Source organism: Hyperoodon ampullatus (genome assembly GCF_949752795.1).
Source record: "Hyperoodon ampullatus genome assembly, chromosome: 19".
Taxonomy (NCBI): domain Eukaryota; kingdom Metazoa; phylum Chordata; class Mammalia; order Artiodactyla; family Ziphiidae; genus Hyperoodon; species Hyperoodon ampullatus.
Window position 1 is genome coordinate 48017834 of NC_136932.1, and position 23036 is coordinate 48040869.

A 23036-nucleotide genomic window follows, 5' to 3' on the forward strand; every position below is an offset into this window, starting at 1 on the left:
ATTTTAAAATAAGAGACTGATGATTCTCTTATGATTTTGTTCCATTGTATGACACAAAGTAAAAATATTTATGTTCAGTTTTCTGAAACAGACTATGAAAACTGTCATGGATACAGTTTTTTAAATTGTTCAGCATGTACATGAAAATGCTATGAATCACTGCCAGTCTCTAGAACTGTTGAAAGAAATGGAAAACAATTCAGTGATCTCATATTCTTTGCCAATGCTTTAGGTTGAGTTCTGGACAAGTTTTACAATTATTTAGAGTACTCTTAATTTCAACTCAAGATTTTCTTGAAACCAAAGAAATCCTTGCAAAATAGTCGATAATCAAAGACCTAAGGCAGTGTGATTATGTTTTCTCACTGATATCCCACTTGCATATGAATGAGCTAATTTTGAAACTAAGGAAAGGTTAATTTGTGACTTAGCTAAGCAGTTACAAGAATTTATGTTGCGATGAAAACATTTAATAATACAAATCAGTAGTAACAATTTTATACACTTTTCTAACATGAATCAATATACAGAACACTTTAATTATAATCAGTAGTAACATGTAAATTGTCCAAAAATACTATAAGAAAAATTTGCAGGACACTTTATTGATATTGAAGTTGCTCTTAAATTTATGCACTATCCCTTTGAAATAATACTGAGTTTACACTAGAGTTCATGAATTTATTCCACTTGGAGAGGCACAGTTTTCAAACTAATATGCTTTTGCTTTAAAAGAGTTAAATCAATTTTCCCCAAAAGATGAAACAGTTTTGTCAATACAATGTGATATTAAATGGTTTGTTTTCTTATTGTTGGGTTTTGAGAGTTCTTTGTGGATTCTGGATACTAGTCCTTTGACAGAGGATTTGCAAATATTTTCCTCCAATCTGTAGCTTTTCATTCTTTTAACAGTGCCAGTGAAGCCTTTTTTTTTTTTTTTTTTTTTTTTTTTTTGCGGTACGCGGGCCTCTCACTGTTGTGGCCTCTCGCGTTGCAGAGCACAGGCTCCGGACGCGCAGGCCCCACGGCCATGGCGCACAGGCCCAGCCACTCCACGGCATGCGGGATCCTCCCGGACCGGGGCACGAACCCGTGTCCCCTGCATCGGCAGGCGGACTCTCAACCACTGCGCCACCAGGGAAGCCCCAGTGAAGCCTTTTTTAAGTCAAGGGATTGAGGTCAGGGTTTGTGACTTCCTTCGTTTAATGAAGATTTTTGTTGGTGACAAGGTTTGGCATTAAAAATATGTTTTGGCTTATATTTGGGTGTTTTGAGTTCATATAAAGTAGAGTGGAAATAAGGGTGATGTATGTCTTGTGAAAATTAATAAAGGGAAACCTCACTAAACTGGAGTCAGGAGGCCGGAAGGGGGAAGCTCTATCATGTACATACCACTCCACATCAATGCAGATCCCAATAGGAAGAGGAGTACCTTGCATCTGCAGCAGGAAGTGACACTACTTTACTTCCACCAGCAGGAGGAAGAAAAAATTTTTTCCTTGCCTGGCAATAGCTCAGCCGATAAAAAGCCACTGTACTTCAAACTCCCAATTTCCTCCAAAGGACCTTTTGTTTCTAGAAGCCCCTCCCAACTTCCCCTTCTTCTCTATAAAAGAGTTTCCTGTCCTTTGCTTAACTGGACTTGCATGTGGTTCACCATAGTTCCATGTCCTGAACTGCAATTCTTTGCTGCTCCCAAATAAACCCGTTTTCCTGGTAAAATTAACTGGTTGTTCAATTATTTTAGGTTAGCAGTTTACTGACTTCTGTCTTCCCCTGACAAAATATGCGTTGTCCCTTATGGAATCCAATGAGAGCAAAGCAAAGAAAGGAGCACTGATAGAATATATTAATGGCAGTTGCACACAAACTCCTTTCCCATCTAACTTAGCATTAGAACTCAGCATCACAGGAACGTGTATTAACACATCTACTTGAATTTAACAATGATGTCAGATTCTCTGAGAAAATGAGTCTGATATGACTGGTTTGACTATGAGAACTGGCACCTCCAGTTAGATTCTGTCACCCATATTTTGCATGTATTGAATGAGCTAAATTTGCAGCTCCAAACTTTTGAAGGAAATATATTTCAAGCACTTAAGACAAAAGTACCTTTCCGAAAAATATTAAATTAACAAAGGTGTATTTAAATGAACAATATTCTAATTTTCCTAGCCCTTTCTGAGTATATCAGCTTAAACAAAATGCCTCTAAGTAAGAGTAACTGGTATAATTGATAGTAGTTTGATAAACCTTGGTAAAGTCTTTTTAGCCTACCTCCCAGAAAATAAGAAAGTGGATAATTCTAATGACTTTTGCAACACAGGTGGTTTCAAATTCTCTGCTTTCAACAAAAAATCTAATCAAGTTGTCAGCTGAGAGATTATTAAAAATAATTTCTGGTGATGGATCACTGTTATTTTTTTTTTGCATATATAGATACAGTCATTCCTCAGTATCCTCATGGGATGAGTTCCAGGACCCCTGTGGATAACAAAATCCTTGGATGCTCAACTTCCTGATATGAAATGGCATTCCATGCAAGGTAGGTTGAATTTATGGATATGGAACCTGCTGACACGGAGGGCTGACTATATCTCAGAAAGTGTTCAATAAAATGTGTGGCAGGGCTTCCCTGGTGGCGCAGTGGTTGAGAGTCTGCCTGCCGATGCAGGGGACGCGGGTTCGTGCCCCGGTCCAGGAGGATCCCACATGCCGCGGAGCGGCTGGGCCCGTGAGCCATGGCCGCTGAGCCTGCGCGTCCGGAGCCTGTGCTCCACAAGGGGAGAGGCCACAATGGTGAGAAGCCTGCGTACCGAAAAAAAAAAAAAATGTGTGGCATTTTGTCATCTATTTATATATGTGAACAAGGTTTTTCAGCATTAACATTTATTAAAAAAATAGAAATAGAATTTATTGTTGAACCTTGTCTAATTCTAGTGTTAAGTAATGTTCATCACTCATATAACTCAATAGCAAAACCTCCCACAAATAATCCAATTTAAAAATGGGCAGAAGACCTATATACTTGTGTATGTGTGTGTGTGTATATATATATATATATGAATGTTATTCTGCCAAAAAAAAAAAAAGAAAAAGAAGAAGAAAATCCTACCTTTTGTGACAACATGGATGGAGCTTGAGGGCATTATGCTAAGGGAAGTAAGTCAGACAGAGGAAGACAAATACTGTATGATCTCACTTACGTGTGGAATCTAAAAAAGTTGAGCTCATAGAAATAGAGGGTAGAATGGTGGTAGCCATGGGCTGGGGATAGGGGATATGGGGAGATGTTAGTCAAAGGGTAAAAACTTCCAGTTATAAAATGAATAAATTCTGGGGAGCTAATGTAACATGATGACTGTAGTTAACAATACTGTATTGTATACTTGGAAGTTGCTAAGAAACAAGCACCCACTAAATCTCAGTAACTTAAACATATCTCAGGCTTATTTCTCTTCTTTATTGCATGTCCTAGTGTGGGCCGGCAGGGGCCACCAAATTACGATTTCATCTCTATAGTTAAGGCAGTTGGCAGAAAAAGATGCAACGACTTAACTAGCTTTTTAAGCTGATGTGAAGTTGAAGTATTACTTCTATGTGTTTCAGGAGTGTCAGAGAAGTACCAATCCTACCAAGTGCCTAGACGGGGAAAGAGCTGGAAACTTGGATGAGCAGCGCTAAGGACTACTTCCTGTCATTTCCAGTATTGGAAATAGACACAAATTTGTATTATCTGGTACCTACTTTGACACCAGCCAATATGGGGTAAAATAAAATATAAGACTTTTAGTTCATTTCAACAGATCATGGAGATACAGGCCCTGTTCTCTGCCATTCAGTTATTGCTGTGTAAGCCTGTAAGTTCCTTTGTCTCTTGGGGACTTTGCTCTTCCAGCTCTTATATTTTCTATTTGTAATGCACTTGGGACTGGAATAAGAGAGGAGAAAGAGAGCAAGCCCCACCAGGGCCAGGCCTGTTACCTGAAGAAAACACACTTTGGGACTTTCCTGGTGGCACAGTGGTTAAGAATCCGCCTGCCAATGCAGGGGACATGGGTTCAAGCCCTGGTCCGGGAAGATCCCACATGCCATGGAGCAACTAAGCCCGAGTGCCACAACTACTAAGCCTGCACTCTAGAGCCCAAGAGCCACAACTATTGAGCCCGCCTGCCACAACTACTGAAGCCTGCTCAGCTAGAACCCCGTGTTCCACAAGAGAAGCCACTGCAATGAGAAGCCCAGAGCAGCCCCTACTCGCTGCAACTAGAGAAAGCCCAGGCGCAGCAACGAAGACCCAACGCAGACAATAAGTAAACAAATAAATGAATTAAATTTTTTAAAAATTAAATTATAAGGAAAAAAAGAAAACACACTTTAGTATTTTTGTCCTGAAGTCTATCGGGTAATGTGCTTTCAGTCAGCAGCAGTAAGGAAACAGTGGCTCAATTCTGCATTGTAATAGCGATTTAAAAAGTCTAGGGGTCAGTCAACTTTGGCTGCACGTTAGAATCATCTGGGGGAGGTTTTTAAAAATACCCCTCCGGGGCTCCACCCCAGACAATGAAATCAGACTCTCTGGGAGTGGAAGCCGAACAACATTGGTATTTTTTTTTTTTTTGCGGTAGTTGGGCCTCTCACTGTTGTGGCCTCTCCCATTGCGGAGCAGAGGCTCCGGACACACAGGCCCAGCGGCCATGGCTCACGGGCCCAGCCGCTCCGCGGCATATGGAATTCTCCCGGACCGGGGCACGAACCCGCGTCCCCGGCATTGGCAGGCGGACTCTCAACCACTGCGCCACCAGGGAAGCTCAACATTGGTATTTTTAAAGAGCTTCACAGCTTTCTGCACCGAGTATTCTTCAACTCCTCACTACTTGTTGGAGTGGTTGGATGACACCTAGTGGGCGCATTCTCAGAAAAGAGATCTTAAATCGAATCTGCTCCTTTTCCTCCTCCCAAGAGTTGTTGGGGTATCTATCTATCTAATCTATTTAATCTATCTAATCTATTTATCTTATCTATTATCTACCTATTATCTATCTACCTATCTTATCAATCTAATCTATTATCTATCTACCTATCTAATCTATCCATTATCTACCTATCTATCCAATCTATTTAATCTATCACTCTATCATCTATCTAATCTATTATCTATCAATCTAATCTATTATCTATCTATCTATTATCTATCTAATCTATCTAATCTATTATCTACCTATCTATTATCTACCTATTTATTATCTATCTACCTATTCTCTATCTACCTATTATCTATCTATTTATATCTATCCATCTATTACCTATTATCTAATCTATTATCTATCTAATCTATCTAATCTATTATCTACCTATCTATTATCTACCTACCTATTATCTATCTACCTATTCTCTATCTACCTATTATCTATCTATTTATATCTATCCATCTATTACCTATTATCTAATCTATTATCTATCTAATCTATCTAATCTATTATCTACCTATCTATTATCTACCTACCTATCTATTATCTATCTACCTATTCTCTATCTACCTATTATCTATCTATTTATATCTATCCATCTATTACCTATTATCTAATCTATTATCTATCTAATCTATCTAATCTATTATCTACCTATCTATTATCTACCTACCTATCTATTATCTATCTACCTATTCTCTATCTACCTATTATCTATCTATTTATATCTATCCATCTATTACCTATTATCTAATCTATTATCTATCTAATCTATCTAATCTATTATCTACCTATCTATTATCTACCTACCTATCTATTATCTATCTACCTATTCTCTACCTATTATCTATCTATTTATATCTATCCATCTATTACCTATTATCTAATCTATTATCTATCTAATCTATCTAATCTATTATCTACCTATCTATTATCTACCTACCTATCTATTATCTATCTACCTATTCTCTACCTATTATCTATCTATTTATATCTATCCATCTATTACCTATTATCTAATCTATTATCTATCTAATCTATCTAATCTATTATCTACCTATCTATTATCTACCTACCTATCTATTATCTATCTACCTATCTATTATCTAATCTAATCTATTATCTATCTATCTATTATCTATCTACCTACCTATCTATCTATCTATCATCTCTTTTGGCCACACCGGGGGGCATGTGTGATCTTAGTTCCCCGACCAGGGGTCGAACCCGCGCCCCCTGCAGTGTTAGCGGGGGTCCCAACCACTGGACCGCCAGGGAAGTCCCCGGGTTGCACTTTGATGGGAGTGGGGGACATCAAGCTAAAGAAAATCTTTGGGACATCAGCGGGTTTCTAACGACCTGGGGCGAGCACATTTCCCAGCGCATAAATCAGCTTGCAAAAGGACTGGAAAAAAGGAGACAAAGGTGGACCCAAGCTGCAGCGAAGGAGGAGGGGACAGGGAGGGCGAGGGAGGAGCAGGAGGAGACGTAGCCGCAGGGCTGACAGCCCTCGGCGTAGCCCTTGACTTCCGCGTGTCGACCCCCGGGGGTGGGCGGAGCGGCGGCGGTCTGGGGTTGAGGGCGGGTCTGGACGCCTGTCCGGCCGTCCCCATGTGACTGGCCGAGGACGACCTGGGCTGCATCATCTGTCACGAGCTGCTGGCCCGGCCCGCCACGCTGCCCTGCGGCCACAGCTTTTGTCACAACTGCCTGATGGGTCTGTGGGGCCCCACGGGTCCTGCCCCACCTGCCGCGAGGTCGCCGAGCGGCCGCTGCAGCTGCGGAAGAACACGATGCTGCAGGACCTGGAGGACAAGTACAGTCGGGAGGCGCGCCAGCTGGAGGGCCCGAACCCAGCGCCCGGGCCCCCGCGTCGCACCGCGCAGCTGCCGGTAGGAAGGCGGGACCAGAGACTGCCCTCTGACCTCCATCCGCCCGCGTGCGCCGACTGCCTCCCATTATCCCCACGGCGCTTCCTCTCCTCCTGATTGTATTTTCACGTTACTTTTCTCAGTCTGAACGTAGAACCCGTTCTTTGGAAAGTTCAGAAAAATATGAAGAAGCAGAAAAAAAAAAAATCAAAATCAGAAATCCTATCAACCTAGGCGCTCTCCACCCTGGCCTCTTTCCACTTATTTCCAGTCTTTCTGCACCCCCTCTGTCTCTGACAATTTTTAATTGTGCTAAAATATGTTTACATGATATAACATAAAATTTGCCATTTAACCATTTTAAAATGTACAGTTCAGTGGCGTTATATTTACAGTGCTGTGCAACCATCACCACTATCTAGTTCCAAAAGTTTTTCATCACCACCAACAAGCTTTGTACCCATGAAGCAATAATTTCTCCCTCCCCTGCCCTCCAGCCCCTGATAACCTCTATTCTACTTTCTGTCTCTGTGACTTTGCCTACTCTAGATATTTCATAGAAGTGGCATCATACAATATTTGTCACTTTGTTTCTGGCTTTGGCTTCTTTCACTTGCTATAATGTTTTCAAGATTCATTCATGTTGTAGCATGTATCCGAACTTTATTCCTTTTTGTGGCTGAATAATAATTTCCTTGTATGATTATACCACTTTTTTTTTTTTTTTGAATCCATTCAAACATCGATGGACACTTGGATTGTTTCCACCTTTGGGTTATTGCGAGTAATGTTGCAGTGAATGTTGATGTACAAGTATCCGAGTTTCTATTTTCAGTTATTTTGGGTAGGAGTAGAACTGTTGGATCATATGGTAATTCTGTGTTTAACTTATTGAGGAACAGCCAAACTGCATTCCACAGCAACAGCAATACTTTGCATTCCCATTAACAAAGTAGGATTCCAATTTTCCCCAACTTTTGCTCCTGGGACTTTGGTCCATTTGCTTCTGGGACTTAGGTTATTGTCTGTTTCCACCACAGTCTTTTGCCCCAGACACCTGCAAGTTTAACTCCGTTTGCAGAACTTCTGAGCAATACTCACCACCTTTCTGGTCTGAGCTCTGGGTTAGGTGAAACAAAGATGAGCACCCTGTGTCATTCCTTCAGGCAGCCCCCAGCCAGGTTAGAACAGACACAATGGTTTGTGAATCAGATCTGCTCGGCTCCGTTGGGAACCAGGACCAGAGTTTCACGCTGGGAATTTTCAGTACCGTCACTGAGCCAGGAAGGGAATGGGGCAAAGGCAAGTCAAAATGCCACAAAGCTTTCCTACTGCCAGGTTGTGCTTTTTTGAGTCAGTGTCTGCCAGAGTTCTGACAAAGTTGGTTGTGACAGTTTCCGCTTGTCTTGCGACGTTTCTCTGTGTGTGTGTGTGTGTGTGTGTATGTGTGTGTGTTGGGGGGGCGGGGTTGGTGGAGGGTAAAAGAGCTTGGAGCTATCCACTCCTCTTTTTAAAAAAAATTAATAGACTTTATTTTTTAGAGCAGTTCTAGGCTTATAGAAAATTGAGCAGATAGTACAGAAAATTCCTATATACCCCTCACCGTTACCCTTATTATTAATATCTTGCATTAGTTTGGTACACTTGTTACAATTTATGAACCAATATTGATACGTCATTATTAACCAAAATCCACAGTTTACTAATCCACAGTTTTTACTAATCCACAGTTTATTAACCAAAATCAGAGTTCACTCTCTGTGTTGTACCGTTCTATGGATTTTGACAAATGCATGAAGTCATGTATCTGTAGTAACAGTTTTATGCCTTGAAAATCCCCTGCACTCTACCTCTTTGTACGCCCTCCCTCTCCCCAACCCCTGGCAACCACTGACTTTTTTCTATCTCTTTAGTTTTGCGCTTTCTAGAATGTCATGTCTTTGGAATCATACAGTATCTAGCTTTTTCAGGCTAGCTTCTTTCATTAAACAAAATTAAGGTTTGTGGCTTGATAGCTCATTTCTTTTTATTGTCAAATAATATTCCATTGCGTAGATGTCCCACAGTTTATCTATTCACCTTTTTTAAAAAATTTATTTTAATTTATTTATTTTTGGCTGCGTTGGGTCTTTGTTGCTGCGCACAGGCTTTCTCTAGGTGTGGTGCACGAGCTTCTCATTGTGGTTGCTTCTCTCGTTGCGGAGCACAGGCTCTAGGCGTGAAGGCTTCAGTAGTTGTGGCACATGGGCTCAACAGTTGTGGCTCACGGGCTCTAGAGTGCAGGCTCAGTAGTTGTGGTGTACGGGCTTACTTGCTCCACGGCGTGTGGGATCTTCCCGGACCAGGGCACGAACCTGTGTCCCCTGTGTTGGCAGGTGGATTCTCAACCACTGCACCACCAGGGAAGCCCTCTATTCACCTTTTGATGGACATATTGGTTATTTCCCTTTTTTTTTTTTTTGCAATTATGAATAAAGCTGTTCTCTTCTTTTTGGTTATAAGTACAGCATTGGGAGTTCCCTGGTGGTCTAGTGGTTAGGACTGGGCGCTTTCACTGCTGTGGCCTGGGTTCAATCCCTGGTCGGGGAACTGAGATCCTATAAACCAAGTGGTGCAGCCAATAAATAAATAAATACATACATACAGCATTATTCCTCAGGTCCTTAAAACTCTTTGTTAGTGTAGCTTATAGTGACTGAATATACTTTCCATTGGCTTTTAAATTAAAACGATTGCCTATGGATGGTAGGATATCGGATAATTTAAACATTTCTTCTTTTCGCATTCTCTGCATTTTCTAAATTCACCACAGTGAGTGTGCAGTTCTCTTATGGATGGAAAAAGCAACACACTTATTTTTTAACGTTTTTAATTTGTTCAGGTGTCTAGATAAGGGCTCCATTCCAGAATTCCAGCTGCCTGAATATTTAAGAGTGAGACCTGGAAATTTAAGAGCAAACAACGTTACCCGTGGTCAGCCACCTCCTCTATAAAATAGTCTGCATATGGCTTCCAAAACACATGCTATTTTGAGGGACGTCAGTGCTTCTTAGAGATGAAAAACTGGTTCCAGTTTTTGAGGTTCCAGCATAATTTAAAAAGTGAAAAATGTCCCTCCAAAGTTCTAAAAACTCTGGTTTATTTAGAGTAAGATGATGAACATCTTGTATTTCTGTGGCTCTCCGTAGGACCTCTTTTGGAGGTAATGCAAATTTCTCCATTGAAGTCTGGGCCCCGCCTGCCTCAGATGACCGTGACCAGGTCTTGAGGGTGTTGCCAGAATGTGTTGGCTGTAAAACTTCCTCCCATTCCCAGCCAGGCAGCTGAGCAGATGAAGCTCCGGAAGTGGAGTGGTTTAGCATTCTCATCTGAATGTTTCTTTAAATGTGAAGGATGTCAATAAACAAACAAAAAGAGTTTGCCTCTGCACATCACTTTAAAGTCTCCAAGATCTTTTCATAGTCGAGCCTCTTCACTGTTGAAGAGAAGGAGGGATGGTCGCTTTTATCTATGAAAGGAGTGATGAAGACACAGGACGAGTCAGTCAGAGTTGAGAGTGGAGCTGAAACCCGAGCCAAATGCCTTCCACTCACCGCATCAGCGGCCACCAGTGCTGCCAAATCTCCAGGCTCTCACCCTGTTTCGTCTCTGACTTCCCTTGTTCAAAATGACCCCTAGGCTTCCCTTTATGCCGCACCCCCCACCTCCCCCATCCTATGGATGAACTCTGGTTCTCTGTTATGGCCACTGGACCACCAGTAGGGGGAAATGGGCATGCCAAAGGTCCAGAGAGCTTACCTCCTTGCCCTCTAGACATTTTTGTCACTTCCTTGCCTGCCTCCTTTATCCAGTGTTTACAGCTCCCTCTGTCTAGAAGGGTTCCTGGGTCCAGCTTTGTGTTCTGCTTTGCTCTTTTAAAGGTGGTGGCACAGAAGAGCAGCACAGAAGTTGGCTGGGGGCTCGCAGAGCTGGTGGAACGGCTTATAGGTATTGTCAGGAGCCTTCAGAGTCAGAGACATCTCCCAGAATCTGAACCAGACAATGAAATGAGCATCCTGGCTGTGGTAGGCTCATCTGGGAGAAGAAAGGATGTGCCAGGGGGTGGGGCTAGGGACAGCTCCCCGGGACAGCTAGGGAGCAACCTGAATCTGTTTGCAGTTGAAGGATGCGCTAAGTCCCAGTCTTTTACCACCATGCTCTTCACTACCAAACATGGATGATCGGGAGTTTGGAATGCTTGAGGTGAGGTAAGAAGGCTTCAAGTGGGCTAGGTTCTATCCTTATCACTCCACCTAACCAGCTCTAAGATCACCCGTGACCTCTACGCAAATCCTGTAGACGTTCTAGCTCTTATCCTCATTGGCCTTTCAGCAGCCTTTGACACAGTCAACCACAACTTCATTCTTTTTTTTTTTAATTTTTAAAAATTTTTGTATAATTTTGAAAGGTTACGGTCCGTTTACAGTTATTAGAAAATACTGGTTATATTTCCTGTATGTACAGTGTATCCTTGTAGCCTATCTTACACCCAACAGTTTGTTCCTCCCACTGCACTATCCCTATATTGCCCCTCCCTTCCCTCTACCCACTGGTAACCACTAATTTATTTTCTATATCTGTGAGTCTGCTTCTTTTCACAACTTCATTCTTGAAGCTTTCTTTTCCCTTAGCTCTGGGACACGAGTCTTCCAGCCTTTCCCCATTTCTCTCCAGCTGCTCCTTTTCAGTCTGTTTTGCAGGTTTACTCTCTGCTGCTAAGCAATGAAATGCTGGGATTCTTCAAGGCTGAGTTGTAGGTCTCTGTCTGTTCCCCCTACATGGTCTTCCCCATTCCTGTGGCTTTAACTGCCACCTCTGTGCACAAATATAGCTTCATCCAGGACCCTTCTCTGAGTTCTGGTCTGGTGTCTTCCTTCTCATTTTCCCCTCTTAGCATCTCAAAGACACATCTCACTTAACCCGTCCTGCACTGTTTCTCCTCTGGGATACCCCGTCTCAGCAACTGACCCTGTAGCCCTTCCAAGTGCACAAGCCAGAAACCTGGGAATCATGTCACCTCTTCCATCATCTGCCTAAACATCTCTTGAATCTATTTACTATTCTTTAAAAAAAAAATAAATTGATTTATTTATTCATTTATTTAATTTTTGGCTGCATTGGGTCTTCGCTGCTGCACGCGGGTTTTCTCTAGTTGCTGAGAGTGGGGGCTACCCTTTGTTACGGTGCGCCGGCTTCTCATTGTGGTGGCTTCTCTTGTTGCGGAGCATGGGCTCTAGGTGCGCGGGCTTCAGTAGTTGTGGCACACGGGCTTCAGTAGTTGTGGCTCACGGGCTCTACAGTGCAGGCTCAGTAGTTGTGGCGCACGGGCTTAGTTGCTCTGCGACATGTCAGATCTTCCTGGACCAGGGCTCGAACCCGTGTCCCCTGCATTGGCAGGCGGATTCTTAACCGCAGTGTCACCAGGGAAGCCCCTTATTTACTATTCTTGAGCTCCTTAAAGATGACTCTAATTCAATCCTATGACTATTTCTTGCCTGGATTTCTACCAAAGCCTTTTAATTGCTCTGATCTGTTCCTTCCAGAGTGTCACACTTCTTCCCATCACAGGGCCCACACCATGGAATGTTCTTCTTTTTTACTCTGTCATGTAGGTAGTGCCTGCTCATCCTTCAGACCTCAGCTAGATTATCACTTCCTCGGAGAAGCCTTCACTGATTTCCTTGTACAAGTCAAATCCCCTTATTAGAGGCTCTTACGTATGATTCCATGTACCTTTCATTTGTAGCAGTTGTTACAGTTGTGACTTGATAATGATTGGCACCATAATTTATTAATGTCTTTCATCCCGCTTCCCTTGCACTGGACTCTAAGCTCTATGAGGGCAGCGACCTTGATGGCTTTTGTTCTTTTGTTCACTCTTGTATCCCCAGGCCTAACACAGTGCTTGGCACATAGTAAGTGCTCAACAAACACCCAGTGTATTTGAGTGAGTGAATAAATGGGTCCTCAGGGATGCAGTGTGTTGGGGTAGAAGATCTGAGAGTCTGTCCATCAGTCCTGACATTGCCACTCACTAGTATTATGACCTTGGACAAGTCATTTCATCTTTCTGAGTCTCAGATTTCTATCTGTAAAACAAACAAAAAATGATCCATGGCCTGCATCTCATTGGTTTAATGTGGAGATTTTTTTTTAAATATCTTGCTTAAAAAAGTGCTTGAGCAATGTGAAAACGTGGGACAATCAAATTAGCTATGACAATATAGTTAACCTCCATGAACTCCCTCTTTTGTAAAATGGGGATAATAAACCGATCTTGGAAAGTTGTTAGGCAAATTAGAGGTGAGCAGTGGAAAATATTCAACAGGTGGTACCTACTCCTGTTATGATTGGCAAAAAGAATGGGAAATGGATTTTGCAAAGTGGGAAGGAAAGTCAGGTGCTGAAGTTGGGAAGGTGGTGAGCAGATGAGAGGCTGTGTTGGGGACTAACAGGACCTGAAGTTAAAGAAAATCAGGGAGTGTGTGTTGGAGGCCCCAGAGAGCAGGGCCTGTATGCAGGCAACATGTTTGTCTTGGCCCTTAGGAAGAGTTATGATGGCAGTCTGGGGAAGATTATTTCAGCCTCTGTAGCTTACCTTAGTGACTATCTGTATTTTTTATTTTGTAAAGCCCCTATAAGATGGGCCTAAAATTTTCAAACTTTTTGGGGGTATGAGCTAAGAACTCCATATCTGTTGTACAAAATACTAGAAAATATATAGCAGTTGAAAAAACAAATGAAAATCATCCATAATCCCATCACCAAGAAATCGCCATTCTGTAATATTTTTGCCATACTATGTATTAGTCCAGATTGTTTGCAAGGCACATATTTTGAGGGCCTAACTAGAAAAAACAAATGAAAATCATCCATAATCCCATCACCAAGAAATCGCCATTCTGTAATATTTTTGCCATACTATGTATTAGTCCAGATTGTTTGCAAGGCACATATTTTGAGGGCCTAACTATGTTTTGAAAAACCTGTTAGGAGGTAAGTAGAAAATTGTAGATGGTTGGTAGAACTGGAATGTATTTGATGCATTCCTTAGGAGGTTTTCTTTTTTCCTTCTTCCTTCCTTCCTTCCTTTTCTTCTTCTTCTTATTCTCCTTCTTCTTTTTTTTTTTAAGTGATTCATCAATAGGCTTTGTCAGCTGGGGTGGACCTTTCCTTGGCTTCTCCAAAACTAGTGACTTCCAACACACCTGAGGGGAAAATGAGAGACATTCTCCATGACCTAGAAGAGATCCAGGAAAAATTACAAGAAAACTTCATGTGGAAAGAGGCCCTTGAAGAACAAATGCAGGGTGAGTTGATTTTATTTGGTAGAGGAGGTTTAATTATGGAAGTTGGGGCAGCGTTCCATGGCTTTGTTTTTTGGGGACAGGATCTGAGAGCCCAGCTGTGTTATCCCTGTGGTGTGAATGAGGAAGGAGTGGGCTGAGCTATTTTTGTGACTGGATGTGTTTTTGGACCTGACTGGAGGTGTGATGTATCACAGGCCCTTAATAGATAGAAACTCGTTTTCGAAGACCTGTAAATCCAGAACCTAAACCTGATTTTGCTAGCTCACCGTGCATCTGTGTTATCTACCTGAGGAGATTCAGAAATAGGCGGCCTTTTATTTTTCACTAGTAAATGTCCTTATTAATGAAGCATGCAACTTTGTATATAGTTCTTTATAAATTCTACTCAGCTGTAATCTCTGGACAGTGTGTTTAATAATAAAGGGTAACAATGTAGAAAACAACCTTTCTGTCCTGACTTTTAGGTTCGTTGTTGTTCCTGGCTCAGGATTGAAAAACAATTCACACCTGCCCCTTAGACAAGTGCTCTGGTCTCCCTTGCCTCTGTCTCCTGACTCGGCCACCGCAGGCCTTGTATGCTTTAGAGATGTATCTCTTAGAGCTTTTAGATATTTAAATCATCTTGCTCTGCTTAAAAATTTTCTTATTTAAGTGGAGAAGCATGATTCCTTGGGAAAGCTTTCTTTAGGAAACCAGTTGAGGACAGTTTATTAATTGTTCCAAAAACGATCTGAGAAATAAAGTGCCCTCTTAGCTCCTGTGTGCTCCTAAATTTAGGATGGGTTCCTAATTTAAAATCTAAAATCGAGCTTTAAACTTGAGGATTAAATTTAAAATTTTTAATTCAAAAATCAAAAAATATAAAAAGACACAACAGAAGCGTTGTGTTCCTACCCTCGTCCAATTCCTCTTATTCCCCCAGTTAACCACCTTTACTAGTTTTCTTAAGTGTCCATTCAGAATTTACTTTTGTAAGTACAAGCAAACACAAATTTATATTTTTATCTCCCCCAATCTTTTTTTTTACACAAAAGTTAGCATACTATATACACTGTTCTGCATTTTGCTTTTCTTTCTTACTTAATATATCTTGATACCTTTACAAATCAGTACAAGCATTTTCTCTTTAAAGCTGCATAATATTCCAATTTATGGATATGCCAACATTTATTTACTCAACTCTTTACTGATGGATGCATGATTATTCCCAATTATTTATAATTGCAAACAGTGCTGAAGTCAGTTACTGTATATACATCATTTTATATGAGTGCAGATATAATTGTAGGTTAAATTACCAGTAAGGATTGCTGGGTCATAGAGTAAATTTTGCAATTTTGATAACGTTGACAAACTGCTCTCCAGTTAGGTTATATCAGTTGACACTCTTACAGAAGAAATGTTTATCCCCCAAGCCTGCCAACACAATGTGCTGTCAAACTTTTGTATTTTTTTTTGCCAATCCAATGGGTTTAAAAACAGTGATATATTTGTGTACTGTACTTTTAATTTGCATTTCTCCATGAATTGTCTGTTTATATCTTGTCTTGTTGGTCCTTTAAAAACTTGATTTTTAGGAACTCATTATAAATTAGGGAGATTAGCCTTTTGTCTGTGATATGAATTGCAGATTTTGTTCCCCAATTTGTCATTTATCTTTTGATTCTGTTTAGTGTGGGTTTTAGAATGTCATATAGACATTTTTATATTTTCAAGTAGTACATTTTATCAGTGTTTTCTTTTGTGGCTTCTAGATTTTAAATTTTAGTTAGAAAACTTCACCACCTCAAGTGGGGTGTGTGTGTGTGTGTATGTACATTTTTATATTAAATCTTTGGTTTCACATATAAATCTTTCACCCATTTGAAATTTATCCTAGCGTGTGTCCTAGTGAATTTTAAATAATAATGTAAATGTTTTATAACATTTATAATATTTAATCGTGTTGCTCTGGTTGAAATGTTTCTCCTTATTTAACTGAAGAAACATGATATCTTGGGAAAAAATTACGACTTTCTATGATTATTTAAGTGTGCCTTTTTAATTTTTATTTTTAATTGTGGTAAAATACATATAACAAATGCACCATCTTAACCATTTTTAAGTTTATAGTTGAATAGTGTTAAGTATATTCATATTGTGTGCAACCAAGTTCCAGAACGTTTTCATCTTGCAAAACTGAAACTCTATACCCATTAAACAGTAACTCCCCATACCCTCCTTCCCCAGCCCCTAGCAACCGCCATTCCACTGTCTGTTTCTATGAGTTTGATTACTCCAAATAGCTTATATAAGTGGAATCGTGAAGTGTTTATCTTTTTGTGACTGGCTTATTTCACTTAGCATCCATATTGTTGGATCCAAGTTTCATCCATATTGTTGACTGTGTCAGAATTTCCATCCTTTTAAGGGCCGAATAATATTCCATTGTATTGTACACATATATATACCACATTTTGTTTACCCATCCATCCATCCATCCATCGATGGACATTTAGGTTGCTTCCACCCCTTGGCTACTGTGAATAATGCTGCCGTGAACATGGGTGTATGAACATCTCTTTGAGACCTTGCTTTCAATTCTTTTGTATATATGCCTACAAGTGGAATTACTGGATCATATGGTAATTCTATTTTTATTTTTTTGAGGAATTAAGTATACATATTAAGTATTTTTAAAATTTAACTTAGAAAATTCAAGTATGCCTTAGCAAGTACAACGTTGATTATTTTGGTTATTTTGATTTTGATTATTTGGACCAGTCCAGGACAGTTTTAAAACATAAGATCTGAATATATCCCTATTTCCTGAAACATCATTTCTTGAAGTTCTCACAAGATTGTTTTTAAGACAATAGATTAGTTATTCTTCAAGTCAGCACTTTAACAGCTGCTAAGCAATTTGACTGCCTCATCACAATGATTTCCTTTGACCCTATGTAAACACACCATGAGCTGCCACGGAAATCACGCAGCCTAAAGGGCACAGTGTTTCTCGAGGTATGACCCGGGACTCTCTGTAACACTAATAAGAATGCAGATAATCTCCAGGTTTGTTGGCCTTTTTTTTTTTTTCTTATATGTTCTTTTTGTGGCTTTGATATGGTAACTTCATAATATTAATTAAAAATCTTTCCACCCTTAAAAAAAAAGAGCAGAATCCAAGGCCCATGGCCAGACTATTGAGTTAGCATCTCTCGGAGTAAGCCCCAAGGATTTGCATTTTTGACAACTTTGCAGGGGATTTTCATGCACACTAAAGTTTTGATAAGCATTTTGGTGCAGCTTACCCAACAGGGGTGATTATTTGTAATACAAATTTAATTACTGGGGAGTACAGTTGACCCTTGAACAACATGGGGGTTAGGGGCACCAAACGCCTATACAGCCAAAAATCTGACTATAACTTTTTTCTTTTTTTTGTAAACAGGAGTCCTATTTTATTTTATTTATTTATATTTTTAATTAATTAATCTTTGTCTGTGTTGGGTCTTCGTTGCTGCACGTGGGCTTTCTCTAGTTGCGTCGAATGGGGACTACTCTTCGTTGTGGTGCATGGACTTCTCATTGCGGTGACTTCTCTTGTTGCGGAGCTCGGGCTCTAGGTGCGCGGACTTCAGTAGTTGTAGCTCGCGGGCTCTAGAGCTCAGGCTCAGTAGTTGTGGCGCATGGGCTTAGTTGCTCTGTGGCATGTGGGATCTTCCCGGACCAGGTCTCGAACCCGTGTCCCCTGCATTGGCAGGCGGATTCTTAACCACTGTGCCACCAGGGAAGTCCTGACTATAACTTTTGACTGTCCCAAAACTTAACTACCAATAGCCTACTGCTGACTGGAAGCCTTACAGGTAACATAAACAGTTGATTAACACATATTTTGTATGTTTTATGTATTATATACTGTATTCTTACAATAAAGTAAGCCAGAAAAAAAATTTTATTAAGAAAAGCCTAAGGAAGAGAAAATACATTTACAGTACTGTACTGTAGCTATCTATACTGTAAGTTTACATCATCTGTTTATGAGATGAATCATCTGTCTGTCAGTATCTACATACACATCTTATATGATAAAAAGCACTGAGGATGTTATACGTATTACTAACACTAGACATCAAAAATGAAAAGATAATGCAAAAAAGAAATTCACATTTATTTACAGGTGTAACTATTCATGAATTGATAACAAAGAAGCAACAGTATTCTTGCTTTGTGGTAGCCTAGCCTATACACTAATGAATTAATCATTTTAAAATTGTTATGGCATACAATATTACAGTCATATTCATAACACAGTATTAGAAACATTGTTATTTTGTTTTAAAAAAACAGTTACATATGATGATAGGCTGATAGAGAGGGAGAGAAAGAAAACTAACACACTACTGATTTTATATTAAATATCACTCACCTTATGCTTATGTAAGGAAAGGCTATCCACTTCAATACAAGTCTTGCACGTGACATTCTACACACATATTTTTGTGTATTTATTGATCCACATATATTTTTGATCCACATATATTTTTGTATATTCATTGAAAAAGATAAGTGGAACTTTGCAGTTCAAACCTGTGCTGTTCAAGTGTCAACTGTAATTTTATGCAGAACAATTCTACTTAGAATGGTTTGTTCCTGAAATTATTTTAAATTCCCAAGGGATCCAAGGGATCCTGGCTACTTAAAAAAAAAAAAAAAAAAAAAAAAGCCTGTAGCTTATTCTCTTAGTAGAGAAATGAGATTCTTTAGATTCTGTTTTAAAGAAATTTCTCAGCAATTAAGTTTGTATAACAAATATTTCTGGCAAATCAATTGTTTAATAAACCATCATTTTTTGTTCTTTTATGAAACCTATCATAATCAGTGGGTAAACGGTTGAGTTTATACCCAGAGAGATTAACATATCAAAATACTTCATTTCTGTAATAGTTACCAGTGTTTTATTTAATAGCTACTCAATATTTATGAATGTACATCATGTTTCTTTTTTTCTAAGTTTTTTTTTTTTTTTTTTTGTGGTACGCGGGCCTCTCACTGCTGTGGCCTCTCCCGTTGCAGAGCACAGGCTCCGGACAAGCAGGCCCAGTGGCCATGGCTCACGGACCCAGCCGCTCCGCGGCATGTGGGATCTTCCCGGACCGGGGCACGAACCCGTGTCCCCTGCATTGGCAGGCAGACTCAACCACTGCGTCACCAGGGAAGCCCCAGTTTCTGCTTTATAACAAAGTGAATCAGTTATACATATACGTATGTTCCCATATCTCCTCCCTCTTGCGTCTCCCTCCCTCCCTCCCACCCTCCCTATCCCACCCCTCTAGGTGGTCACAGAGCAGCGAGCTGATCTCCCTGTGCTATGCAGCTGCTTCCCACTAGCTATCTATTTTACATTTGGTAGTATATATATGTCCATGCCACTCTCTCACTTTGTCACAGCTTACCCTTCCCCCTCCCCATATCCTCAAGTCCATTCTCTAGTAGGTCTGTGTCTTTATTCCCATCTTACCCCTAGGTTCTTCATGACTTTTTTTTTTCCCTTAGATTACATATACATGTGTTGGCATACGGTATTTGTCTTTCTCTTTCTGACTTACTTCACTCTGTATGACAGACTCTAGGTCCATCCACCTCACTACAAATAACTCAATTTCGTTTCTTTTTTCTAAGTATTTTTAAGAACCAACTAGTCAAGTGTAGATTATTTTCTCTATTGATAGGGGAAAAACTTGTGTTAGCTAAAAAATAAAAGAAGTAACTAGCAGTTCCTACAAACATTTTTAAAACGGTGATTAATGATAAGTAAAATCCTATTAACTCAATAGAAAGAAGAGTGGTACCCCACGTAGATTTTTTTTTTTTTTTTTTTTGCGGTATGCGGGCCTCTCAGTGTTGTGGCCTCTCCTGTTGCGGAGCACAGGCTCCGGACGCGCAAGCTCAGCGGCCATGGCTCACGGGCCCAGCCGCTCCGCGGAATGTGGGATCTTCCCGGACGGGGGCACGAACCCGTGTCCCCTGCATCGGCAGGCAGACTCTCCACCACTGCGCCACCAGGGAAGCCCCCCACGTAGATCTTGAGCATGGCTTCTTGAAGGGCAGCTCTCCTGCTCTCATGACCTACGTGTCCACAGCCCACACCCTAGATAGGGCCTTTTGTCTCTTCTCAGTCTGACTCTTGGATTCACTTTATGCTGCTGTCACCTCAAGGTACAAATAGGGGAAAATTTCACCTTCACAGTCCATACTCTGGCATTTCCCCTACTGTCACTTATTCTACCTAACTATGGTCATTGCAAGCACATAGTAGTTTTAAGGTAACAATTAAACTTTAGTACAGTTTGGGATTAGCCGATGCAAACTATTACATATAGAATGGATACACAACAAGGTTCTACTGTAGAGCACAGGGAACTATATTCAATATCCTGTGATAAACCATAATGGAAAACAATATGAAAAAGAATGTACATATATGTATAACTGAATCACTTTGCTATACAGCAGAAATTAAAACAACATTGTAAATCAACTATACTTCAATAAAAAAAAACCTCAATGTACACTGAGAGGTAATAGGTACTAGCAGTTGCGATGAGTCTCATGTTCCCCAGCTTTATACCAGTTTAAAGCACTGACCTGGGGGGCATGGATATTCTGGGTGTCAGGGTGCCATGATCCCTTGCATGATGCCGTGATCCCTTTATCATGCTTTTTTTTTTTTTTTTTTTTTTTGCGGTACGCAGGCCTCTCACTGTTGTGGCCTCTCCCGTTGCGGAACACAGGCTCCGGACGCGCAGGCTCAGCGGCCATGGCTCACGGGCCCAGCTGCTCCGTGGCATGTGGGATCTTCCCGGACCGGGGCACGAACCCGTGTCCCCTGCATCGGCAGGCGGACTCTCAACCACTGTGCCACCAGGGAAGCCCTATCATGCATATTGATAAATATGCATGAAAAACTTCCTATGTGCCTGGCAATGGGCTTGTGCTTAGAACACAGAGATGAACAAGGTCTCTGCCAGCAAGGAGCTTAGAACTCAGTGAGGAAACAGACAGTAAAAAAAAAAAGTCCACAGTAAGAACATGGGGCTGGATGTACCTAAGCTAGATGTACTGCCTGATCAAGTCCTGATGATGAGGAAGACAAGCTGTATGTGCTGATCACGATGTTTGGATACTTTCTATTTGCCTTTTTTTTGATGGGACTTTCTTCCCCTCCCAATTTTTTTTTTTAAATGTCTCTCACTCACACTGTTTGTTGCTTTTTAAAATTTATTTATTTATTTATTTATTTATATTTATTTTTTTGCGGTACGCGGGCCTCTCACTGTTGTGGCCTCTCCCGCTGCGGAGCACAGGCTCCGGACGCGCAGGCCCAGCGGCCATGGCTCACGGGCCCAGCCGCTCCGCGGCATGTGGGATCTTCCCGGACCAGGGCACGAACCCGTGTCCCCTGCGTCGGCAGGCAGACTCTCAACCACTGCGCCACCAGGGAAGCCCTATGCACCAGTTTTAATGCCAGTATGTGTAAAACTTTATCACACTCAAAGATACAAAGCTGCTTTTTGCTATTTGAAGACCTCTTAGCATGGACCATCAGAGGTGGCCAGTCCTGTTCTGGTGTTTTTCCCCAGGGGTCATCAATCCAACCTTTGACCTAGGGAGCCTCTCCTGTAGCCTGGAGGTGTCCGAGGATCACTGTATCTCACCGCCCACAGCCCTATCCCTGGAGTCATGAGAGGGTTGCCTCCTGCCAGGCCTTATGTTCCCAGGCTCTCTCTTCTGGGCAGCAGTACTGGGAAGTGGACACTCAGCGTTGTAGCCACTAGGCAGTTGGGGTGGCTTCCCGGGGGATGAGGCGTGACCAGATCCTGGGAAGGACCAGGGACTCCTGGTATGTAGAGTGGAAAGGGACTAGCCAGCTCTCTGCATGGGACATGGTCAGGGAAACTGTCCTTGGCACAAACAGACCTAGTGTGGTGGGCATCTGGCTGGACCTTGAGGAGGGAAAGCTTGCCGTCTATTCCATGGCTGATCAGGTGAAGCTCCTGTATGAGTGCCCAGTCTCTGCTGCCTTTCCTCTGCACCCTGCCTTCTGGCTGTATGGCTTATTCCCTGGAAGCTCTCTGACTATGAGGCAAATAAACGTATAAACATTCCCTGGGTGTTAAAACATGTTGATTTCCTGGTCTCTCTGCCTTCAAGCAGGGTGTCAACTTGACTTAAGTATCCCACTTCCAAAGTTAAGGGATGCAAAGTAAATGTTTAACTCAGCAGGTTTGCATTGTTCAAACCCTGCACGGTCTGTCGGAAGAAAGGACAGGCTCTTGAGTGGGAGATAATATCTAAGCCCTTGGAATATCCTGCCTGATAAGAGTGTATTTATCTGAGGGCCTTGGGCCACACAGTATCAGCTTGATTTCTGGAAGGGCTGGAAACTAAGGTCAGCCACTTGGGCGGTGAGTCTGCCTACATGACCGACTGCCAGTCAAAGCCTTGGGCACCAAAACTTGAATGTGCTTCCCTGGTTGGCAGTATTCCGTGTGTGTTGTCACACGTCATCCTGGGAGAATTAAACATTGTCCCCATAACTCCACTGAGAGAGGAGTGAGTGGGCTCTCTTGGCCCCTGCCCTATGTGCCTTTTTCTGTTGCTGGTTTTAACCTGTATCCTTTCACTGTAATCATCTGTAACCGTAAGTGTAACAGCTTTGCTGAGTTCTGTGAGTCCTTCTAGTGCATCACTGAAAATGAGATTGATTTTAGGGCCGCCCCCCTACACACACACAAGGGGCATGCTATCAATTGCTGTGTAATACTATTATCACACATTCAGTGGTTTCAAACAACACATAT

At 41.4% G+C, this 23036-nt stretch overlaps 1 protein-coding gene across 1 annotated transcript; it reads left to right on the forward strand.

The window, feature by feature from the left end:
* Window positions 1-4411: 4411 nt before the first annotated feature.
* On the forward strand, window positions 4412-22334 carry RNF135 (ring finger protein 135; the record flags this gene model as incomplete). Its single annotated transcript, XM_079725585.1, is given in 9 exon segments — window positions 4412-4432; window positions 6318-6587; window positions 6591-6699; window positions 6702-6865; window positions 10765-10908; window positions 14031-14193; window positions 21816-21876; window positions 21878-22007; window positions 22011-22334. Coding segments are annotated over 9 exon segments (1386 nt in total).
* Between the last annotated feature and the right edge of the window lie 702 nt (window positions 22335-23036).